This window comes from Taudactylus pleione, unplaced genomic scaffold (assembly GCF_031769625.1).
Source record: "Taudactylus pleione unplaced genomic scaffold, aTauple2 ptg000290l, whole genome shotgun sequence".
NCBI classification, from domain to species: Eukaryota; Metazoa; Chordata; class Amphibia; order Anura; family Myobatrachidae; genus Taudactylus; species Taudactylus pleione.
The window spans coordinates 11465146-11485186 of NW_028284692.1; the positions used below are offsets into that span (position 1 = coordinate 11465146).

Sequence of the window (20041 nt, forward strand, 5' to 3'; positions counted from 1 at the left end):
CATGTAGTCCCCAGGTTCCAGCGCCAGAATGATGGACCGTAGGGTCTCCATCCGAAACTTTGGCACCCGCAAAGACTTGTTGAGAGCTTTGAGGTTGAGAATCGGACGATACGACCCATTGGGTTTGTGCACCAAAAAAAGATTTGAATAGTAACCCTGGCCCCTCTGGGAGAATGGAGCAGGCACTATAACTCCAGCCTGGAGCATAGTGTGCAAGACCTTCTGCAGCTCTGTGGCCTTGTTCCGGTCTGATGGTAGACCCGTGGTGAAGAATCGAGCCGGGGGTCTGTGCCGGAAAGAGAGGGCGTACCCGTGGGAGACCACCTCGAGAACCCAAGTGTCTGTCATGGTGACCGACCAACACCGGGCGAACTGCAGCAGGCGGCCTCCCACTTTGGGATCTCCCAAAGGGAGGCCCGGACCGTCAGGCCACAGGCTTGTCATCTGGCTTAGGGGCCGGACGTCTGGTACTCCATGCCTGCTTCCGGGGCTTGGCCGATTTCTTGGGACCAGCCTGTCGAGGAAAAGACTGTGGTTTGGGCCTGCCCTGGGCCCTATAAGACCGAAAGGACGATGGTCCTGAACCAGAAGGAGCAGCGGCTGACGGGAGACATGCCGATTTGGCTGCCGCCAGCGTGGCCACAATCTTGTCCAGATCCGGACCGAAGAGAACTTCTCCGTTAAAGGGCAACGCCTCCAAACCCTTTTTGGAATCAGCGTCCGCCTTCCAGGATCGCAACCACAAGGTGCGACGAGCAGCCACTGCTGCTGAAGAAATTCGAGACACCAGAGTACTAATGTCTAAGGCCACCTCGTTGATATAAGTGGCCGAATCGCGGAGATTACCAATCAACTCCGCCTGATCGGCCGGACAGTCGGAATCAAAAGACGCCTCTAATGAATCCGCCCAGCGCTCCATCGCTCTGGCAACCCAGCAAATGGCCATAGCTGGCCGCGCTGCCCCCCCCCCCCCGCAAGGGAATAAGCGGACTTCGGGCAGATCTCCACCTTGCGGTCCGTAGCATCCTTAAGGGAGGACATGGATGGCATCGGCAATGTGGCACTACGGACAAGACGGGTCACGTGAGAATCCACCTGTGGAGGGGATTCCCACTTAGCAAAATAATTATCCGCGAACGGATAAGCCACCGCCAGGCGCCTCTGTGGCTGGTATCGCTTGCCAGGCTGTTTCCACGCCTCCTCTAAATGGTCCACTAACTGACCCGAAAGAGGAAAGACTGTGGCGTCACCCTTCACATCCTTAAAAAAGGCATACTTGGATTTAGCCGCTGGGGGAACTTCGTCCTCAATCACCAAGGCTGTGCGGACTGCCCGAATAAGTCCAGGAATATACACCTTGGACCTAGTGTCAGCGTTCTTAGTATGGAGAGGTTCCTGATCGTAAGGATCAAGAATCTCCCCATCTTCAGACGTCCCTTCGTCATCCTCATAAGGAGCCGACAGAGACGCCACCGGCCGTTTATGTGGCCGCATCACAGACTCCCCTTGCAACACATTCGACAAGTGCTGTACAGAACTCATCAGGGAGTTAACCCACGCCGGCTCCTGAGAAACCGGGAGAGGGGAAATAGGGAGACTGCGGGGTACCACCAATTGTCTTGGGAAACCCTGCATGGGTGACGACACCACTGACTGCTGGGACAAACCCTTCTGCGTAAACGCGGGCTGCGGAGCTAACTGGCCCACTAAGGTTGTAAGCGCCTGAGCGAAACAAGCCCAGTGCGGCTCCTGTACCGGTGCTGTAACCGTAATAGGCCGCGCCATTGACAAACACTGCCGGCAGAGGCCCTCCGCGCTACCCTCCCCCTCCGCTAAAGGTACTTTACACGTAGTACACTGTAGCCGGAGAGGAAAATCACTTTCAGACATGATGGTACCAAGTATGTGACCCCTCTCACCAATTGTATTTTAAAGAGGCGAGAGACCACCCTGCAGCACCGCACCGCAAGGGCTTAGCAGAAAGAACAGGGACAGTAATAAAGCTGACAGTCAGAATAGAAGATACAGGCAGCAGTGCTAGCACAGTCACATACAATGCAAAGAAAATCAATTCCTGCACTAACCAGCGCTGATCACTCAACTACGCAGACACAGAGTCTGGTAGGACACAGCGCTGCATACACAGACCTGACCACAGAGGAGGAGAGGTATGCGGGGGGACCCAGACCACGATGCCTCCGTCAGGGCTTCCAGCAGCGTTCACCATGCGTTCAGGAAGATGGCCGCCGAGGAGCAGAGAGGAGGCTGGCCTGGGGGAGGAGCGCTGCCACAGGGCCAGTCGGCAGTGTGCAGAGAGGGCTGTGTGCAGCGGGGGAGGCGCCGGCTGTGAGACAGGGAAGGCGCACTCCCCTGGCATGCATTAACCCCCGGGACGCCGCAGCGCTACCGCTCTGCTGCGGTCCGCTGTCCCAGGGGGGTAGTGGAAGCGCAGGTTACATACCTGGCTCCATGCTGCAGCCAGTCCCCAGGGAGCCCCCTGCCTGGGGACTCTGGACCATGTAACAGCAGGGACCCACCGCGGGACCCCGCTGCTTACCTTGCTGTCCCCCTTGATTCCGGCCATGGTCCGGAACATCTGGGGTCACCGCTAGCTGTGACCCCAGATGCTCACCAGCATCCCCGGATCGGTACCGGCGTTCTGGTACTGGCGGGGGTGTAGGGAAGACAGCATGGACATCAGGACTGACTGTCCATGCTGTACATCCAGATGTGCAGCCACAGCTGCATGCAGGAAAACTTCAGGGGCTATTCTTAGCCCTCACTCCAACAGGTGCACCCGACTCTGGCCGGGCACCAAACTAAACTGAGGTGCCTTGGCTCGGGGGCGTGGTATAGGAGGGGGACCCTAGTGCATCCTGGGAGGCTGAAAGCTTAACTTTATGGTGCCCGATGACTGACGTCACACCTATACCCCAAGGTATCCTGTGGATACCCTATGGACCCTGAAGTAGAAAGATACATTTGTAGCTTTATCACAGGTTTTTGGCAAACAGCCAATTTCCACTGGAGCCAGCCCTGGAACACGTGTTCCCATTTTAAGAATTGTGTCAGTGTGTGTGGCCATGACGAAGTTCAAACCTAGGCATAAACCTAATCCTGGTCAAACTACACCACCATGCCAAATTTAGTGGAGCTAGGTCCAAAACTATCAGTGCATAAAGGACTAAAAAACAGACCGACAACATGCTTTCTCACTTATTATATAGATAAATCCACTGTTCAAGGAATGTCTTATTAATTAATAATGAAACCATTTTCTAACACACCTGTTAAAATGCCAATTACATGACAATTATATGGTATCAGAGGTGCATGGCCTGGCAAGGTGTGGTGGTGACAATTATATACAGTACAGTGTAATGGTCTAAGGTACCAGGATGCCTAATGCCTGTGTTATATAAGTGTACACAGCAGCAGTCACATAGGTAGAAAGATATGGTACAACTACAGCCATTTTCATATCACAGATTGCGGTGGTCAGAAAGCAAACCAAAAAATTGCATCTATGGCTCCACATAAATATCAAATGGAACGTACCACTTTTTACAGGCATACAGTATTTATCAAAACAGGTTTTAACATTTGCAAAAGCAGCCCTCTTATGTTTGTAAGGGGCTGCTAGATTGCGAAATGTAGTAAGACTCGATAAATAAAACCATCTTTAGATGGCGTTAGTTATTAAAACCTAAGGGCTACATTTTGATAGATTTGTTACTTTACACGTCACTTAAACATTTAGCTGTCTACTTGTACATGCGTGGATACTGTAGATGTCCATGCATGCACAGTACAGTAGCTGTGCCGGAATTCAAACCCGAAAGTTAAGTGATCAATTAGCAATCACTTTACGTTTTGCAGTTTTTTAAGTGTGTGTTATTAAAATAAGGTTATTTTAGTGAAAGAATCATAAGCCAATGGGTTGAAGTACTTAATATTGACTTTAGAATATGCTCTACAGTAGTGCATTCCGGCATCCACTCTATCTGGAATGGGATTGAAATGCCGCCGGTTCAAATCCCGACACCGGCTGTCTGACTGGATGAAGATCCCGACAGAGGCAGGTAAAGTACCGTAACCTCCTCTGCCCCCCCCCCCCAACCCTCCCTTAGTGGTGCCTAACCTCCCCCCTAGTGCTTAACCCTAACCTCCCCACGGGGGTGCCTAACCCTAACCCCCACTTACAGCTCCCTAAACCTGACCCTAACCTCTCCCTGGGTGTGCTTAACCCTTCCCCCTAGGGTTGCCTAACACTAACCTCCCCCCCCAAAAAAACCTAACACTAACCCCGCTAACTGCCCTAAACCTAACCCTCCCCCCCCCCGCCGCGACTAAGAGGACGTGCGTCCAATACTTACCTTGTTTGGCCACACGTCCTCCTCGTTCGGCCACATGTCGGGATGATAGGCGACGCCTATCATGAATCCTTTGCCGGCATTCAACAGTCGGTATTGTGCCCCTCTATCTACAGCTCCGACTAGAGGGTGGCTTTTATAAGCTGGCTGGGCGCAGAATAGGGAGCTGCTGTCAGTGTCACTGCTGAGTACAGTACTGCCAGGTGCCACTAGATGCTCTCATCTCCATTTGAGCTGTCCCATCTGCCAGAAGTTGGCCCTGCAGTGCTGACCACAAACTGAAAGCTGAGCTGACAGAGGGATGGCATGCAGCTTAGAGGCGGGCGCATGCAGCGTGGGGGGAGAGACCTGACAGGGGGATTCCAGGGATCCCACTCAGGAGGATCAATAGCTGGGATCATACAGAGGAAGTAAGTTTTGGTTTTGTATGTGATCTATATATAGTCTCTCTCTCTCTGGGGGGGTTTCTACATCTATCTACAATTTATTTTATTTATTTATTTATTTTCAGTTATTTATATAGCGCACACATATTCCGCAGCGCTTTACAGAGAATAGTTGACCATTCACATCAGTCCCTGCCCCAGTGGAGCTTACAATCTATATTCCCTATCACATGCACACACACACATACACACTAGGGTTAATTTTTTTTTTTTTGGGAGCCAATTAACCTACCAGTATATTTTTGGAGTGTGGGAGGAAACCGGAGTACCCGGAGGAAACCCACGCAAGCACAGAATATACAAACTCCACACAGTTAGGGCCGTGGTGGGAATTGAACCCACGACCTCAGTGCTGTGAGGCAGTAATGCTAACCATTACACCGTCTGTGCTGCCCTACAATGTTTCACTCAGTGGGGGGTTTCTACATCTATCGTCTCTTATTCTATTACTCTCTGGGGGGGGTTTCTGCATCTATTTACATCACAAAAAAAGACAATTCGGAGAGTTTAATAACTATATTATACACATCTGGGATGATTTGGGTGATATAATATACTCAGTGTTAATTAGATTATTATTGAAGTTTACTTACCCAGAAGTAATCACAGTAACTCCACTCTCCAGGTTTTAACAGCTGCTGTTCGGGCATTGTGTCGGGGTGGGGAAAAGTTACACAGTTTATCTGTGGATGAGAGAAAACAAACATTTTTAATCATTTTGATACCCTATAGACCTAAGCCGCAGGATGACATTATTCCTGGCCCATCGTGTCATAATGGGATGTAGTTATGAGACCGGCGGGATACCAACCATCGGGATGCCGCTGTTGGTATTTTGACAGGAAGCATCCAGACAGCCGGCATTACATACCGATTCCGTAATATTATCACACCTAAGTCAGCAGCTGTTGTATTTATGTTTGTAAAAAGGAGCTACTGTAATTACTAGGTCCTTAGGGTTTTATTTATTAATCTGCAGCAATAAGAATGATTGCTATAGGAATTGTATTGAGCAGTTGGTCAATACTTGAAAGCAGGGACCTTCCTATGGATTGCATCTGGAAATTTGGGAATGTAGACTGAATATTACAGTCACATCATATGTCTAAACAAGCTTTGACATCTGAACTGAAAAGCTAACTATTAAAGGTAAAACGTAATCATAGTGATTATTTATTTGGGAATGGACTCCCCCAATGCAGCACCCCCTTTTTGTAAATTTGATGTGATCCTAACAGACCATCATGGTGAAATTTTTTTTGCAAACAGTTTTTACAAAATGGAAAACAAAATGTTGCACAAGTACAACAATCATATAAAAGAATATACAAAATTGGTAAAATGTTAAAGTACACATGAGAAGAACACATCACAAAAGTAGGAATCAAAATAGAACTAACAGGGGGTAACAAACAAGCGGGAAAAAAGGGGAAGGAAAGAGGTGGCAGAATCATCATGGTGACATTCTAACTTTTTATAATTACCATTAATTACACTGTACAACAAATACTTTTAATTTGTTTCCTTTCTAAAAATAGTCATACATTACTAATTTGAGGTCAAGAAAAACTAAAATGATTTCAGAATGTTTTTACTAGCTCTATTTTTTTTAGCTACACCACTTGCACTATACTGTATGTACATTAGTAATATAGTCATAGTGAAAAGCTATTTTAAAATAATCTGATATTTTCTTGATAGAAAATAAATAACAGTTGTTTTAATTCAATCAATCACAAATAAGAACACAAAACAAACATACAGCATACGAAACAAACATACAGCATACGAAAGTACTATCTAATATAGTGGCCTATTCATGGGGGTGCTTTCTCTTTGCTTGTAGCTTGAACTCCTCTTCTGGGGCATCTCTTGTCACTGTCCAATAGTAGCGATTCACCTACCCTGATATCTTTGTTCCATTGCTGAAATGTCTTGGTGGAATCGCTCACTAGGCTTGTCACTCAGTGCACCACAGTTATCTTGGGTGGGTAATCCAGTGAATCGCATATATTTGAATAGGGGAGGGGACAAATAACTGAATCATTTAATTGGGTAATTAGGCCCCACTCCCTCTGCGCAGAACGCAGATTGATGGTAAGATCCTCTCCATTCTGCCCACTTCACTAGGAATATCCCTACATCGTCATAAATGGGCTATATCTCGGAACTCAGGGCCTGATTCAGAGCCACTCGTAAGCGGCTGCTCGTTCGCTCCGAGCGATGTTCGCACATCTGCGCATGCATATGGGTCGTAATGCGCATTCGCCAACCAGTCATTGCGCTCGGAAATTCGAGCGCTCGCAAAATAGCGAGTGCCTGCTAATTTGAATAACAGGATGAGGCGTTTGTGGGTGGTAACAGGGGAAGGTGCTTGAAAACGGGGAGTGGTGATCCGAACGCAGGCGTGCCAAACGGTCAAAACGGGCGTTTTAAGGGTGTGCATAATTAACAAAGCAACGTCATCGACCACGTCACTTGGTTGTTTCTTAGCCTGAACTGTTCGCATGATTGCGGTAGGAAAATCCTACCACAAGCACTGCGAGCAGTTCAGATGCCTTTCGATGTACTCGATTAATCTAATAAATAGCGGAGATGACGTAGGATGCGAGCGGCCAGGGGACGTCTTTACAAAATAGCGAGCGCATGTTTCGTTCGCTCGCTCAGACATAGAGGCGTCAACAGACCGCAAAGAGCGAGCGCTCAATTTAAATAGCCGGCCCCTTTTCTGAACGAGCGAGCGCAAATAGCGTCCGGCTCTGAATCAGGCCCTCAGAGCTAACAGAGTTTTAAATGTCATATTCATTCGTTGCACGCTGAAATCAATTAGAAGTAACTATTTTCACATCGGAAACATTTTCATTGTTGTGCAGTGTTACCAGAAAGAAGTAGACACAAATTCATATTTACATTTTAATAGTGCCCATCTCAAATCATGGAGAGCAAATGTGCCTAAAGCTGGCCACACAAGTAGCAATATTTTACCCGATCTGGCCGAATCCGACACATTGGAACGACAGATCGTGTAAAATATGGCCAAATCCTGAGTAAATTGTGAGTCCACACTCACCATCAGATGCGCGTCCCCGCTGGTCGCACATCGTATCGTCAGATCTGCCGTGCAGTAGGGCAGATCTGACAATCTAGGGCACGATGCACTGTGAAAGTCTGGATGCAGGAGAGATTGTATGAAGATTGGACACCAAATTGTGTTCAGATCGTGTGGAGATCGTGTGCAGAGCTGCCGGGGAGAGTTTAAAGGGAAACCGTACACAAATCGTACACATCGGCTGATCGTATGCAGATCACCATGTGTGTGGCCAGCTTAAGGGCCAACTTTTATGTTTACTTAGGGCCCATCCTGAAAATATACTAAAGTCATCACTGGGTTTCCCTTTATACAGTCTAATTAAGAGAAAAACGCGTTGGTACTGCCTTCCCATTACTTACCTGAGACATTTGTGGACGGATAAGATTTTATTATTCTTATTACTTGTACTTTTGTTAGCTACTGTTTTTAATTAAATATTTATTTTTCCAAAAAATGAGAGTTAATGAGGGACCTTGTAGCAAAGACATATAAAGTGAGATGCTTATCTATTTTACTCTGGTACGCAGATTATTTTTACATTGCTATATATCTTATATGACTAAGCACAAGCTTTTACCATATCAGTACACAATACAGTATGTTGTTTTATTATTTGCATACTAAATCACTGAGGAGAACCAATCATATATTTTACCTTTGGTACGCACAAGATGCACTGGCACTTTTTAGGTACATATTGTTTGAAGATACTGTACTGCACTGTTAGGTGCTCCTCTCCCTTTTGTCCTTTCGGAAACTACTACAGTGGATTTACAACCGTTATACTGGGGGTGAGCTGCCATCCAAGAAACACAGGGGAGTGTTATTTTATGATTTGAAAATGTATGTTTACTTTAAAACATGGGCTGTTTTAAGTTTCAGGCACCACACCATCGTTTCCCCTATCTTTATTTTTAAAGAAGTATAAAATCATAAAACAATCAAATATTTAATATAAAACCAATAAATTTTAATTAAAATTAATAATAATTAAAAAAAAAAAAAGATGAGGTTCCTGTCGTTTTAGGAATTTACGATCATCAGTCTGAGAATTCACATTTTCAACCAAAAGGTTTAATAATGGAAGATCTCCTTTTGCTCTCCATCTTTTGTTAGGAGCTCCAATTGATGATATCCCATTTTTTATAGTATGCTAATGGTTTGAGTTCCTCAAATCATTAGCATATTAAATAAAGCATTTTATGAGATTATTTACTTTCTCCATCAGAATAATATGTACCAGGTGTCTCCAAAGATTATGAAATTATGTATAATATTGTACTGTATTATACTTACAATAAGAAAGTCAGCAGTAAATATGGGCGGATTGGCAGTTATTTTCTGTGGGAAAAATCCCAGTGGGTCGATTGGTTGTGGGGCCGCTTTTCCATTGAGACCCCGCCCCCTTATTCGCATCACCCGCAGACTCCTGTACAGACTCTCTATGTTTTTCACAGGCACCCGGCTGCTTGTCACTTCTGCCCGGCCGCGCCTGAGCCACTCTCGCGAGAGGAGAGGCCAGCGGCAGCCTATTTAAGCCCCACCCAGCATGCTGCCAGCGTCACACGCCGCAGAGGAGTAAAGACATCATGAAGTGGCGCGGCGCAGTGACAACGGCGGTTGGCGTGACCGCGAGGGAGGTAAGTTGCGGTGGGAGTGGCCCAGGCAGTTTGTTAGCCCGATCGTCTCCTCTCTACTCTTCGCTCCCCAGGCTGTGAAGTGTCAAGTTTAATTTTACAGCCTGGGGAGAGGGCAGAGCGGAGAGGAGACAATCTGGCTAGCTGCAGTGCAGTGCAGGGCAATGGGGCTGGGAAATGGAGTCTGGAGAGACTCGGGATGTCTGGGGTGGGGGCCCTGCTAAGGGGAGATCATCTGTCTAAGGGGGGGGTGATCTGTCTAAGAGTGAGGGGGAGGGGAGATCTGCTGAACTAGGGTAAGATGGTCTTTCTGTGGGGTAGAGGGGTTTTTCTATACTAGGAGGAAGATTATCTGTCTGTGGGGCGGGTTATTTTGCACCAAGGGGAGAAGGTCTTTCCGTGGGGGAGGGGGTCTGCTTTAATGATATGATCTGTCTGCGGGGTGGGCTCATTTTGTTCTAAGGGGAGATGGTTTTTCTGTGGCGGAGGGGGGTCTGCTATACTAGGGGGAGATGATCTATATGTGGGGTTGGGTTATTTTGTGTTAAGCGGAGATGGTCTTTCGGTGGAGGAGGGGGGGTCTGCTATACTAGGAGTGGGGAATATGATCTGTCTGTGGGGAGAGGGGCTGCTATACTGGGGAGATGATCTGTCTGTGGGGGAGTCTGCTATACTAGGGGCGGGGAAGATGATGATTTGTCTGTGGGGAGGGGGGAGTCTGCTATACTAGGGGTCAGGGGAGATGATGATCTGTCTGTGGGAATGAGGGTCTGCTATATTAGGGGCCGGGGAGGTGATGATCTGTCTGGGGGCGGGGGGGTCTGCTATACTAAGGGCGGGGGAGATGATGATCTGTCTGTGGGGATGGGGGTTTGCTAAACTAGGGGTGGGGGAGATCATGATCTGTCTGTGGGGAGGGGGGTATTCTGTGCTAAGGGGAGATGATCTGTGTGTGAGAAAGATGGGCTATTATGTGCTAGGGCAGGAGGACGCCACTGAGGAGACACAGGATGATGGCGCTCGGTAGACAAAGGAGGATGGCACTGTGGGGGGACTGTGTCGGAGAGAATTGTGGGGGGGCACTGGAGAGGCGCAGGGAGATAGTGCTGAAGAAACACATGAGGGAATAGGCTGGAGACACACTAAGGCGATGGTGCTGGAGACACACATATAGGACAGTAGCAATGCTGGTACTATTAGAAGATAACACTGGGGCACAGTAATCTTCCGTAAGATAACAATTCTAATAAAACCATATTGTGATGCAAATGGTACAAAATGAGCAAATATATTTTATTAATATAAAATTGTTTGATATAGGAAACTCCCATTTTGTCCTGCCTCAAAACTTTGTACTATGTAGTATCTGGTTGAGCCTCTGTTGCATGTTGATGACATTGGCTTTATTGCCACACAAACAGACGGTTTCCGGACCATGTTATCTCAGCATGAATAGTGAATACCGACTCAAGAAACTGCCTGTCCAGGAAGATCAATTTCTCCAGAGGTTCCCCGCTGCAGAGAAATCATATAGGTAGCACACACGGTGTAATGGTTAGCATTACTGCCTCACAGCACTGAGGTCATTCCTACTACGACCCTAATTGTGTGGACTTTGTATATTCTCCCTGTGCTTGCGTGGGTTTCCTCCGGTACTCCGGTTTCCTCCCACACTCCAACAATATACTGGTATGTTAATTGGCTCCCAACAAAAATTAACCATAGTGTGTATGTGTGTGAGCATGTGGTAGGGAATATAGATTGTAAGCTCCACTGGGGCAGGGACTGATGTGAATGGCAGAATATTCTCTCTGTAAAGTGCTGCGGAATATGTGTGCGCTATACAAAAACTGGTAATAAATAAATAATAAATATAGGTAAGAAAATACTCATTCACATGCTTGCTGTGCTTATTCACTGGAGAGGGGGATTGGGGGCATGGCTATCATCTCCTGGAGCAGTGGGCATGCCCCCAGCATGAAAACATTGGGGGAGTGGCTTGCAATATCACAATAGGTCACACCCCTTGCAATAAGGCCCCACCCACTTTTCTGAGCGCGCACCTGTGGCGCGTGCACATAGGGCCACTTCCACATTTTTCTCCAGGGCCACTTTAAATTCCCAATCCGCCCCTGGCAGTAAAGCATCTGAAATAAGATACTGAGACTGGCTATAGCAGGGCACCTGATCGGGAGACATACTCGAAACACAATCTTTCCTAATAAATGGGCATCTAAGCCTGCCTTTACTATTAATTTGTGTATAAAGGAATGATTATTAAAAAAAAAGTTGTATAAAGTTAAAAGATGTTTGATAATTATTGAGCGATCTTTTGCTATTCTTTCATTTCTATTCAGGCCAGTGTAATGGACCTGTCCAAATTGGAAAGATGTACAGTAACAAAATCAACTGTAAATATTTTGAATGTGCAAGTCGGAAGGTTAATAGAATTGCCTCCACCTTATAGTATATAGAGTTGTGGCCGGAGGCCGACCACACGTGATTAAAAAGGCTGCCAAGGCATTGAGGGGATTAACCCTCATGCCATTGCGCCAATTTTAAAAGGACAGTGTAAAAGCACACTGCACATGGGTTTATAATAAACTGTATTAAAGTATATATGTATTGCTGTAATGCACTGCAGCTGTGTGTGTGTGTGTGTGTGTGTGTGTGTGTGTGTGTGTGTGTGTGTGTGTGTTTTCATGATTATTGCAGGAAGACCAAAGCGAATATTGTTGCTGGTCATCCTACATAGATATTTTGTCACTGTGTGATAAATGTATCAAAGGATGAAAGTAAATGACTAGTTCCTGTGGAATGTGAGTTGTAATTACTTTTGGGATAGATGGTCTGATTGGGTTACAAGACCAACTGTGGGTGGATTTCACCATGCTGTATTATGTGTTCTGACTATAAATACAGGGCCTGTGAGCCTCTGTTTTGTGGTACATCTTTGAAAATCCTTTGTGGAGAATTGCTGTTTGATTTCTGTGTGATATTCCCCTTCAAACGGAAGGGAGGGTCTTCTTTAAGACATTGAGCAAATAAACACCGTTTGCCTTTACTTCAATTGCCTCAATCCTGTGACCATCAGAATTGCGTCAAACGCTATTCCGTTCTCCAGCTGTTCTGGGTAAGAACTCCATGTTTCCAAATTCAAGCCCTCTGCCAAGCCATCGTGCTGACCTGGTCCATTGCGAGGGATCAGGAGGAATCAGCCGACACCAATCAAGGGGTGTGGCCGCAGCTAGTCAAACGCATATGCAGAAGCGGTTCCAGGTGCCGAGGTAGGAGCCTGAGGGTAACGTAAAAAGCGGTTCCAAACGCTGATGGTAGAGTTTGGTGGTGGCATCGTTACAGGCCCATGGCGCAGTGGGCGGAGTCAGCGACAGGCGGTCACTGACTGTGAGTGGGAGTCCAAAAGCGCTAACCCGTGATCAGGACCGGCCTAGGCGAAAGGCGTCCGGTCACAAGAGTGTACTGTATTATAATATAAATAACATTATTATTATATCCTCTGAAGCGAATCTAACTTTGAGCCGAGAAGCAGTGCAGGAATGTAAACGTACACAGCTGCAATAAATCCCGGATGATTAGTGGGGAGCTTTAAATAGCAACCTCTGAGACACAGTTTACTCTGCTTTAGAGCAACGAAACGCATCAGTACGCTATTATTACATTTATTCTTGCTGGTCACTATTGGAGTTACCATCTACATCTCATATCACAGAGCCAGAGTCACAGCTACCATGTTAATTGTTGGAGGTTATTAGAAATATTTTGATCATCAGTATTCTTAGTGCTTAGAGTGTGCACCTGCATTTTCCTTTTTTTCTGCATTAGAACTACAGGTCTCAGCATAGTAGCACCTTTTATTATATGTAAATTACAATGTGCAGCCTAGCCACCCCTTTTTCCAATGTATGTGTGTATTTAAGGTACATTTGAAGGTGAGACTCCATTCTCCTGGGCTAGCACTCCTCCTACCTGCCCCAGGTGATTTTAATTAGTATACTGTAGGTCCTTTGCATTGCAGTACACACATTTAATGCGCACTATTAAAGGCATTGTTGTCGACATTCGGGCTGCCCCCTGCAGGAGTGGACAGTTAGGTCGGCACAGTGGAGGGCGTGACTCCGCATATGGGTGCGTTGCCAGATACATTACCCAGCATTAGGGGCGGCGTAACCTCGTGATCACGCCATCCTGGCCCCGGCCCCGCTGCACAACGCCGAAATGCATTGTGAAGCAGGGGGAAGGGCAACAATGACATGATACAGCACAAATCACGTAATTGCCCCCATGCTGTGTTTTCGGTGGTTTTAATTTGTGCAGTTATGATTCTCAACTTCTCTGGCTATCGTTCTTTAATGATGGCTGCTTTGCGCATGCGCAAGCCTAGAGCCCACCAAAGAGCAGCAGAATCTCGGAGGAGAAATCCCCTGATTTGTCTGCTTTCCTGTTGCTTTTTACTGTGAAGGTGTGAGGCAAAAGAAAAATATGCGGCATGCCGACTTCAGAGAATGGTTCACATTGTCAGGTATAGGATACATAACGCCATCCGTACATGCTAGAATGTTTTTAGCTGACACCATACATGCCTACTCTCCCAGAAGTTGCGGTAGGCTCACGATTTTTGGGTAACCCCCCGCACCCCCAGAAGAGTAGGCATGTCTCCCGCATCCCTCCCACTTCCTAGTGAAGTGGGCAGGATGGGGAGATTTTACATGGACATTTCGGGTCCATAGGGAAGGGGCGGAGCTAAATGGAGCAAATCGCGTCCTGATGACGATTATAGTATGGCCCCGCCCCCCGAAGATGAAGGCAGCAGCTCCCCGGCAATGTCAGTAAGTATGGCTTAAACTTCCCAGTCCTCATAGCAGGGTATAGGGGGTTCCAATGCAAAACACAACAGGCGGTACAGCAATCTGTGATTTCTCTGCAGTTTCACTGTCCTTAATTTCAGAGAAGCAACGATAAACCTGTTTTACAGCAGAAATGCTTGGGGCTCCACTGCTTGATAAGACGACCCCTAAATGTAGCTTTACACAGTATCAATGCTATTGAATACTTTGAATGACAGCCCCCTGCCCACTTCTTTCAAAAAGATACCCTGCAAAGACTGACTACTTAAAAACACTCTCACCACCTGATGGAAAGCAGACATTGTCTGTTCCCATGGAAATGCAGCGGAGATACCTGGAAGTCTTTTACTCAGGTTATAAAATGCTAGAAACTGGAATAGCTGATGGGAAATGAGAATAAGCTGTGGAGCAAATCCTTTATTACGAGACATATTAAACATGCACAGTGGTTCTATTGGCTTTGCCAGAATGAACGTCACACACTGGGACAGCTGTTACGTTGTCAGGCGAAGCTGGTGACAAACACCAATGTTCTGGATGAGCATAAAGCAATGGCTGAATATGAATGACTTACTAAGCTAGTATCATCTCGTATACTGTATGTCAACAGATTGTCTAACCAGACTGGGAAATCTATTGTTGCAGCATGTATATGTATTAAGATTTTACATAAACACTTGTTTCACATGGATTCATGACCCTTTAAATAGTCTACCTATACAGTAACTATAAACTGTTATTTTGGAGGAGGTTTTGGGGTTCAGCACAATAAAAAGGTCCACTGTGAATGAATCACACTGACAGCAATTCAATTTAAATGCAAACATTTATAATCCTCTACTGTAGGCTCATGAACAATTTTCCCACATTGTAATAGATATTGTAGTAGAAACTGCTTATATACACATTTTAGTTAGAGATACACATCTACTTAGTTTGGTATCAGATTTAATCGATTGGTTAGCTCTATGATACACATTCAGGACCTCATTCAGAGTCGGTCGTTGCGGCCGCACGGTCGTAAGGTAAAAGGGTCCGGATATGCAAATGAAGCGCTCGCAAGTTGCGTCGTTAAGATGTGATCGTTAGCTGGACGAGCGAGGGGAGGATACGGGCGTAAGACTAAAAATACGCCCCCTTCTCGTTCCCATTACACGTCATCTCCGGGCATATAAGGATTAATCGAGACCATCGGGAACTATCGGAGCTGCTCGTAGACCTTAAGGTTGACCATACAGTCTTTTAAGCACTACGATCAAGTCAGTGTAAAAACCTCCCATGTCACATGTGCCATGACACTACTTAGTTAAGTATGCACTCCCATAAAACGCCGTTTGCATAGTCAGGCACGCCTGCGTTCAGATTTCCACTCCCCCGTTCACAAGCACCTTCCCCTGTTACCACCCACAAACGCCTCATCCTGTCACTCAAACTAATGACCTGGCCAAGTTGAAGGAGAGAGAAATTTCTGATCGTAATAGCTAGTTTGTGCACGCGCACTGCGAATTTTACGCATGCGCAATTTAGCGAACATCGGTGGCGTACGACTGTGCGTCCGCAACGACCGACTCTGAATGAGGTCCTCAGTGTGTGTGTGTGTATATATATATATATATATATATATACACACACACACACACACACACACACATACGTACACATATACACTAGCGACCAATCCCAACTTTGCATTGGAGCATTTTCATCTCACCACAGCCCCCCCCCCAACCGCATCACATAACAACCTATGTCACTACTGCCCCCTGCATTTCACCATAGGTCCCTGCTTATGGCGATGGGCAATGTCCTTTTTGCACAATGTACCCTGCAATTCCTGGGCTTCCTGTAGAGTTTCCTAGTCGTGGTGCCCCTGTAAGTGAACAGCTCTGACTTCCGTGGGAGGTGCCTCCTGTTCACCGAGGGCATATGGCTGAGCGGAAACATCATGCTGGAGAGGTAGCACATCATGGTGAAGGAGTGGTGGCCGGAGTCCACCTGCAGGTTCAGCGTAGAGATGGACATCAGAATCCGATGGTTACTAACCATCAATATTTTTGTACAGACGGTGGTAGAGTTTTTACCATTTGATGGTGGAAGTCCACCATCAAATGGAAATGATTCGATGGTGTTCCAAAAGTTTGGATTTTTAAATTCCTGATAGCTATGCCTCTCCTGACTCCTTCCGGGCTACTGTGTATGCATTATGCCAGTGGTTCTCAAACTCGGTCCACAGGACCCCAAACAGTTCACATTTTCCAGGTCACCCAGCAGGTGCACAGGTGTATTCATTACTCACTGACACATTTTAAAAGATCCACAGGTGGAGCTATTTATTTCACTAGTGATTCTGTGAGGAGACCTGGGCATCTTCATGGGCTTGATGGAGGCTGTCTCTCACTCTCTGTCTGCCTCAGATGTGACCCTGCTGAGACCCTGACTCCCTTCTCTCTTTAGATTGCTGTTAAGCAACAGGGCACATTGCTATCTATGATTGGCTCTCAATGTCTGAGAGTGTCAATCCGAGTGCAGCCGTCGGCCCTGCAGCAGCAGTAGTCAGTCACTCACACAGCACAACAGTGTTTTCCGTGACTTGCTTCATTCCAAGCCTTAAGCTGGCCACACAATAGACCAACTTGCATCCAACTAGTTGATTGGTTGGAATGAAAGTCTGGTAAGGTATGAAAGCAAATGACAATCAGCAATTTGCTCCCAAACGCCGGAAAATGGACAAAAACTGTTGTTTGAACAAATTGTTTAAATCAAACATTTAACAAACTTGTCTGAACGACCATTTTCATCTGTTTTCTGGCATTTAGGAGCAAATTGCTGATCATCATTTACTCCCATACATTACCAGATTTTCATTCCAACCAGCCAACTAGTTGGATGGTTGGATGAAAGTAAAGCTGGCCACACACTAGACCAACTTTCATCCAACCAGCCAACTAGTTGATTGGTTGGAATGAAAATCTGGTAAGGTATGGGAGTAAATGATGATCAGCAATTTGCTCCTAAATGCCAGAAAACAGATGAAAATGGTCGTTCAGACAAGTTTGTTAAAAGGTTTGATCTAAACATTTTGTTCAAACAACAGTTTTTGTCCCTTTTCCGGCGTTTGGGAGCATATTGCTGATTGTCATTTGCTTTCATACCTTACCAGGTTTTCATTCCAACCAATCAACTAGTTGTCTGGTTGGACAGATAATCTTTAGATGTGTGGCCAACTTTAGTTTCAGATGCTGTCTTGCTGTATCAGCACCCGGGCCAGCTCCTATACAACAGTTTGGTGCAAGATTTTCTTCTGTCACTTGCGCCACTGCTCGGCTCCCTTTTGTCACAGATGAATGGTTCATACACCTAAACCTTCCTCGACCAATGCTGCATAGAATAGTGAAAACCCCATCAAAATACACTATATGGACAAAAGTATTTGGCCACACCTGTTAATCATTGAATTGAGGTATTTCAATCAGACCCTTTGCTACAGGTGTATAAAATCAAGCACCTAGCCATGTAGTCTCTATTTGCAAACAAAATGGGTCATTCTGAAGAGATCAGTGACTTCAAGCATGGTACTGTGATAGGATGCCACCTTTGCAATAAGATGGTTCGTGAAATTTCATCCCTACTGTATATTCCATGGTCAACTGTAAGGGATATTATTAGAAAATAGAAGCATAAAATCACAGAGCGGGGTCAACGACTGCTAAGGCACATGGTGCTGATTCCATAGCTGAAGACAGACAGGTAACGGATAATGGTATGAGGCTGTTTTTCAGGGTTTGGGCTTGACCCCTTATCTTCAGTGAAGGGCAATCTTAATGCTTCAGCATACCAAGACATTTTGGACAATGCTATGCTTCCAACTTTGTGGCAACAGTTTGAAGAAGGTCCTTTTCTATTCCAACATGATTGTGCCCCAGTGCACAAAGCAAAGACTATAAAGACATGGTTTGATGAGGTTGGTGTGGAAGAACTTGTCTGGCCCGCACAGAGCCCTGAACTCAACCCCATCAAGCGCCTTTGGGATGAGCTTGAACGGAGATTGGGAGCCAGGCGTTCTCATCCAACAAGTCAGTGCCTGACTTCATAAATGCTCTACAGAATGAATGGGCACAAATTCCCACAGAAAGCCTTCCAAGAAGTGGAAGCTGTTATAGCTGCAAAAGGGGGACCAACTCCATATTAAAGTATATGTATTTGAATACAATGTCATTACAGTCCTTGTTGGTGTAATGGTCAGGCGTCCAAATACTTTTGTCCATATATATAGTATGTCCAGTGAATCAAGAGATTAGCACGAACGAAACAAACACACAAACGCCTACACCGGGGACTTTATGATCGATAGATCTATATATATATTTTTGAAGATCAGAACCTATTACATTAAGCCATCATGTTAAAGGTGGGCTTCTGTATTTCCTCCCCTCCCCAGAGTGTATAGCTCTATTACCACCTCTGCTTTATCCTCTTCGTGTATATGTCTCTGTAAGCCCTTTGAACTTGTGCCTCCTCTTTTTGTTTATGTCTGTGCCTTTCTTTAACTTCTTTGTGTTTCTGCCTCTAATTATGTACACTTCTGTCTCACTATCTGTTGCTCTGCATACTGAAAATTTGGCCACACCTACCAAATCAGGCCACTTTGAAATTATATTCCGTCCTCTTTGAATAGAAAATAACTAACTTCTATACTAACCTATATATCTTCTTAGGCTTAGACTGTTCATTTTCTGACTCCAGTATACAGGGTTCATTTTTGATGATATCCATGCTTGAGCACAGATGCAAAATCAAAATAACTGAGGTAATAATTAAGTTACCTCTGTTCAAGAATGGATAACCTTAAAACCTTGACTGTTAGTGTGCCTTGAGGACTGAGGTTGGGAAGCACTGCCATAGAGGTTACCAGGTACTCTCAGCCAGCAGATTCTGGGTTGACCAGTAAGAAGTGAGTGGCAAAAAGAGCTAAACACAATCACTGTATCCTCACAATGGGGTTTCCACTTTAATACATTAATAATAAAAAACAAAATCATATAATAATGGAGCCATATTACACTCATCTCTCCCCTTATGGCTCAACCGGTTTAAAAAAGGCTAAGTTGGTGTTGAAATCTTCCTCCTCACGTGAAATTCACATTCATACAAATGGGAAACTCAAGGGCAAGCATTGATACCTGCTCAAAAGCTTTAAACAGAGAGGAGAACAGGGACTGTTCAGCCACTGTGGAACCACAACAATCTGATGAACGATGCAACCATGGTAAGTGCAGTTTTGTTTACTGCTTCAAGAAATTTTTCTTTATCAGCGAGTGCAATCTTCAACCAACCACATTATACAAGATGTTGTCAGCTTTTAACTCTGTATCTGATAAGATAGGTTTTTCATCCCAGTCCCTTGAAGCCCATGTTGCGGTTATCCATGAGGACCCGACCCTGTGCTCCAGCTATAGGCCTATCTCCCTACTGTATACAGATATTAAACTATTTTCCAAACTTATTGCGATCAGACTGAAGATTCTTCTTCCTGCGTTAGTTCATTCAGACCAGATTGGCTTTGTCCCGGGCTTGGAGACTCGAGACAACACTACCAAGGTAATTGACCTGATGCATCTTGCTGTAACGG

The 20041-nt window shown here is 45.7% G+C and overlaps 1 protein-coding gene across 6 annotated transcripts in view; it reads right to left on the reverse strand.

The window, feature by feature from the left end:
• The window catches only part of GAS7 (growth arrest specific 7), a 473968-nt gene that overhangs the window by 74949 nt on the left and 378978 nt on the right, over positions 1–20041 (reverse strand). For all 6 annotated transcript variants that reach the window (XM_088482672.1, XM_088482667.1, XM_088482671.1 and 3 more), the window contains one exon: positions 5413–5502. In XM_088482672.1, coding sequence (XP_088338798.1) covers positions 5413–5502 — 90 coding nt within the window. The remainder of the gene's footprint in view (positions 1–5412; positions 5503–20041) is intronic.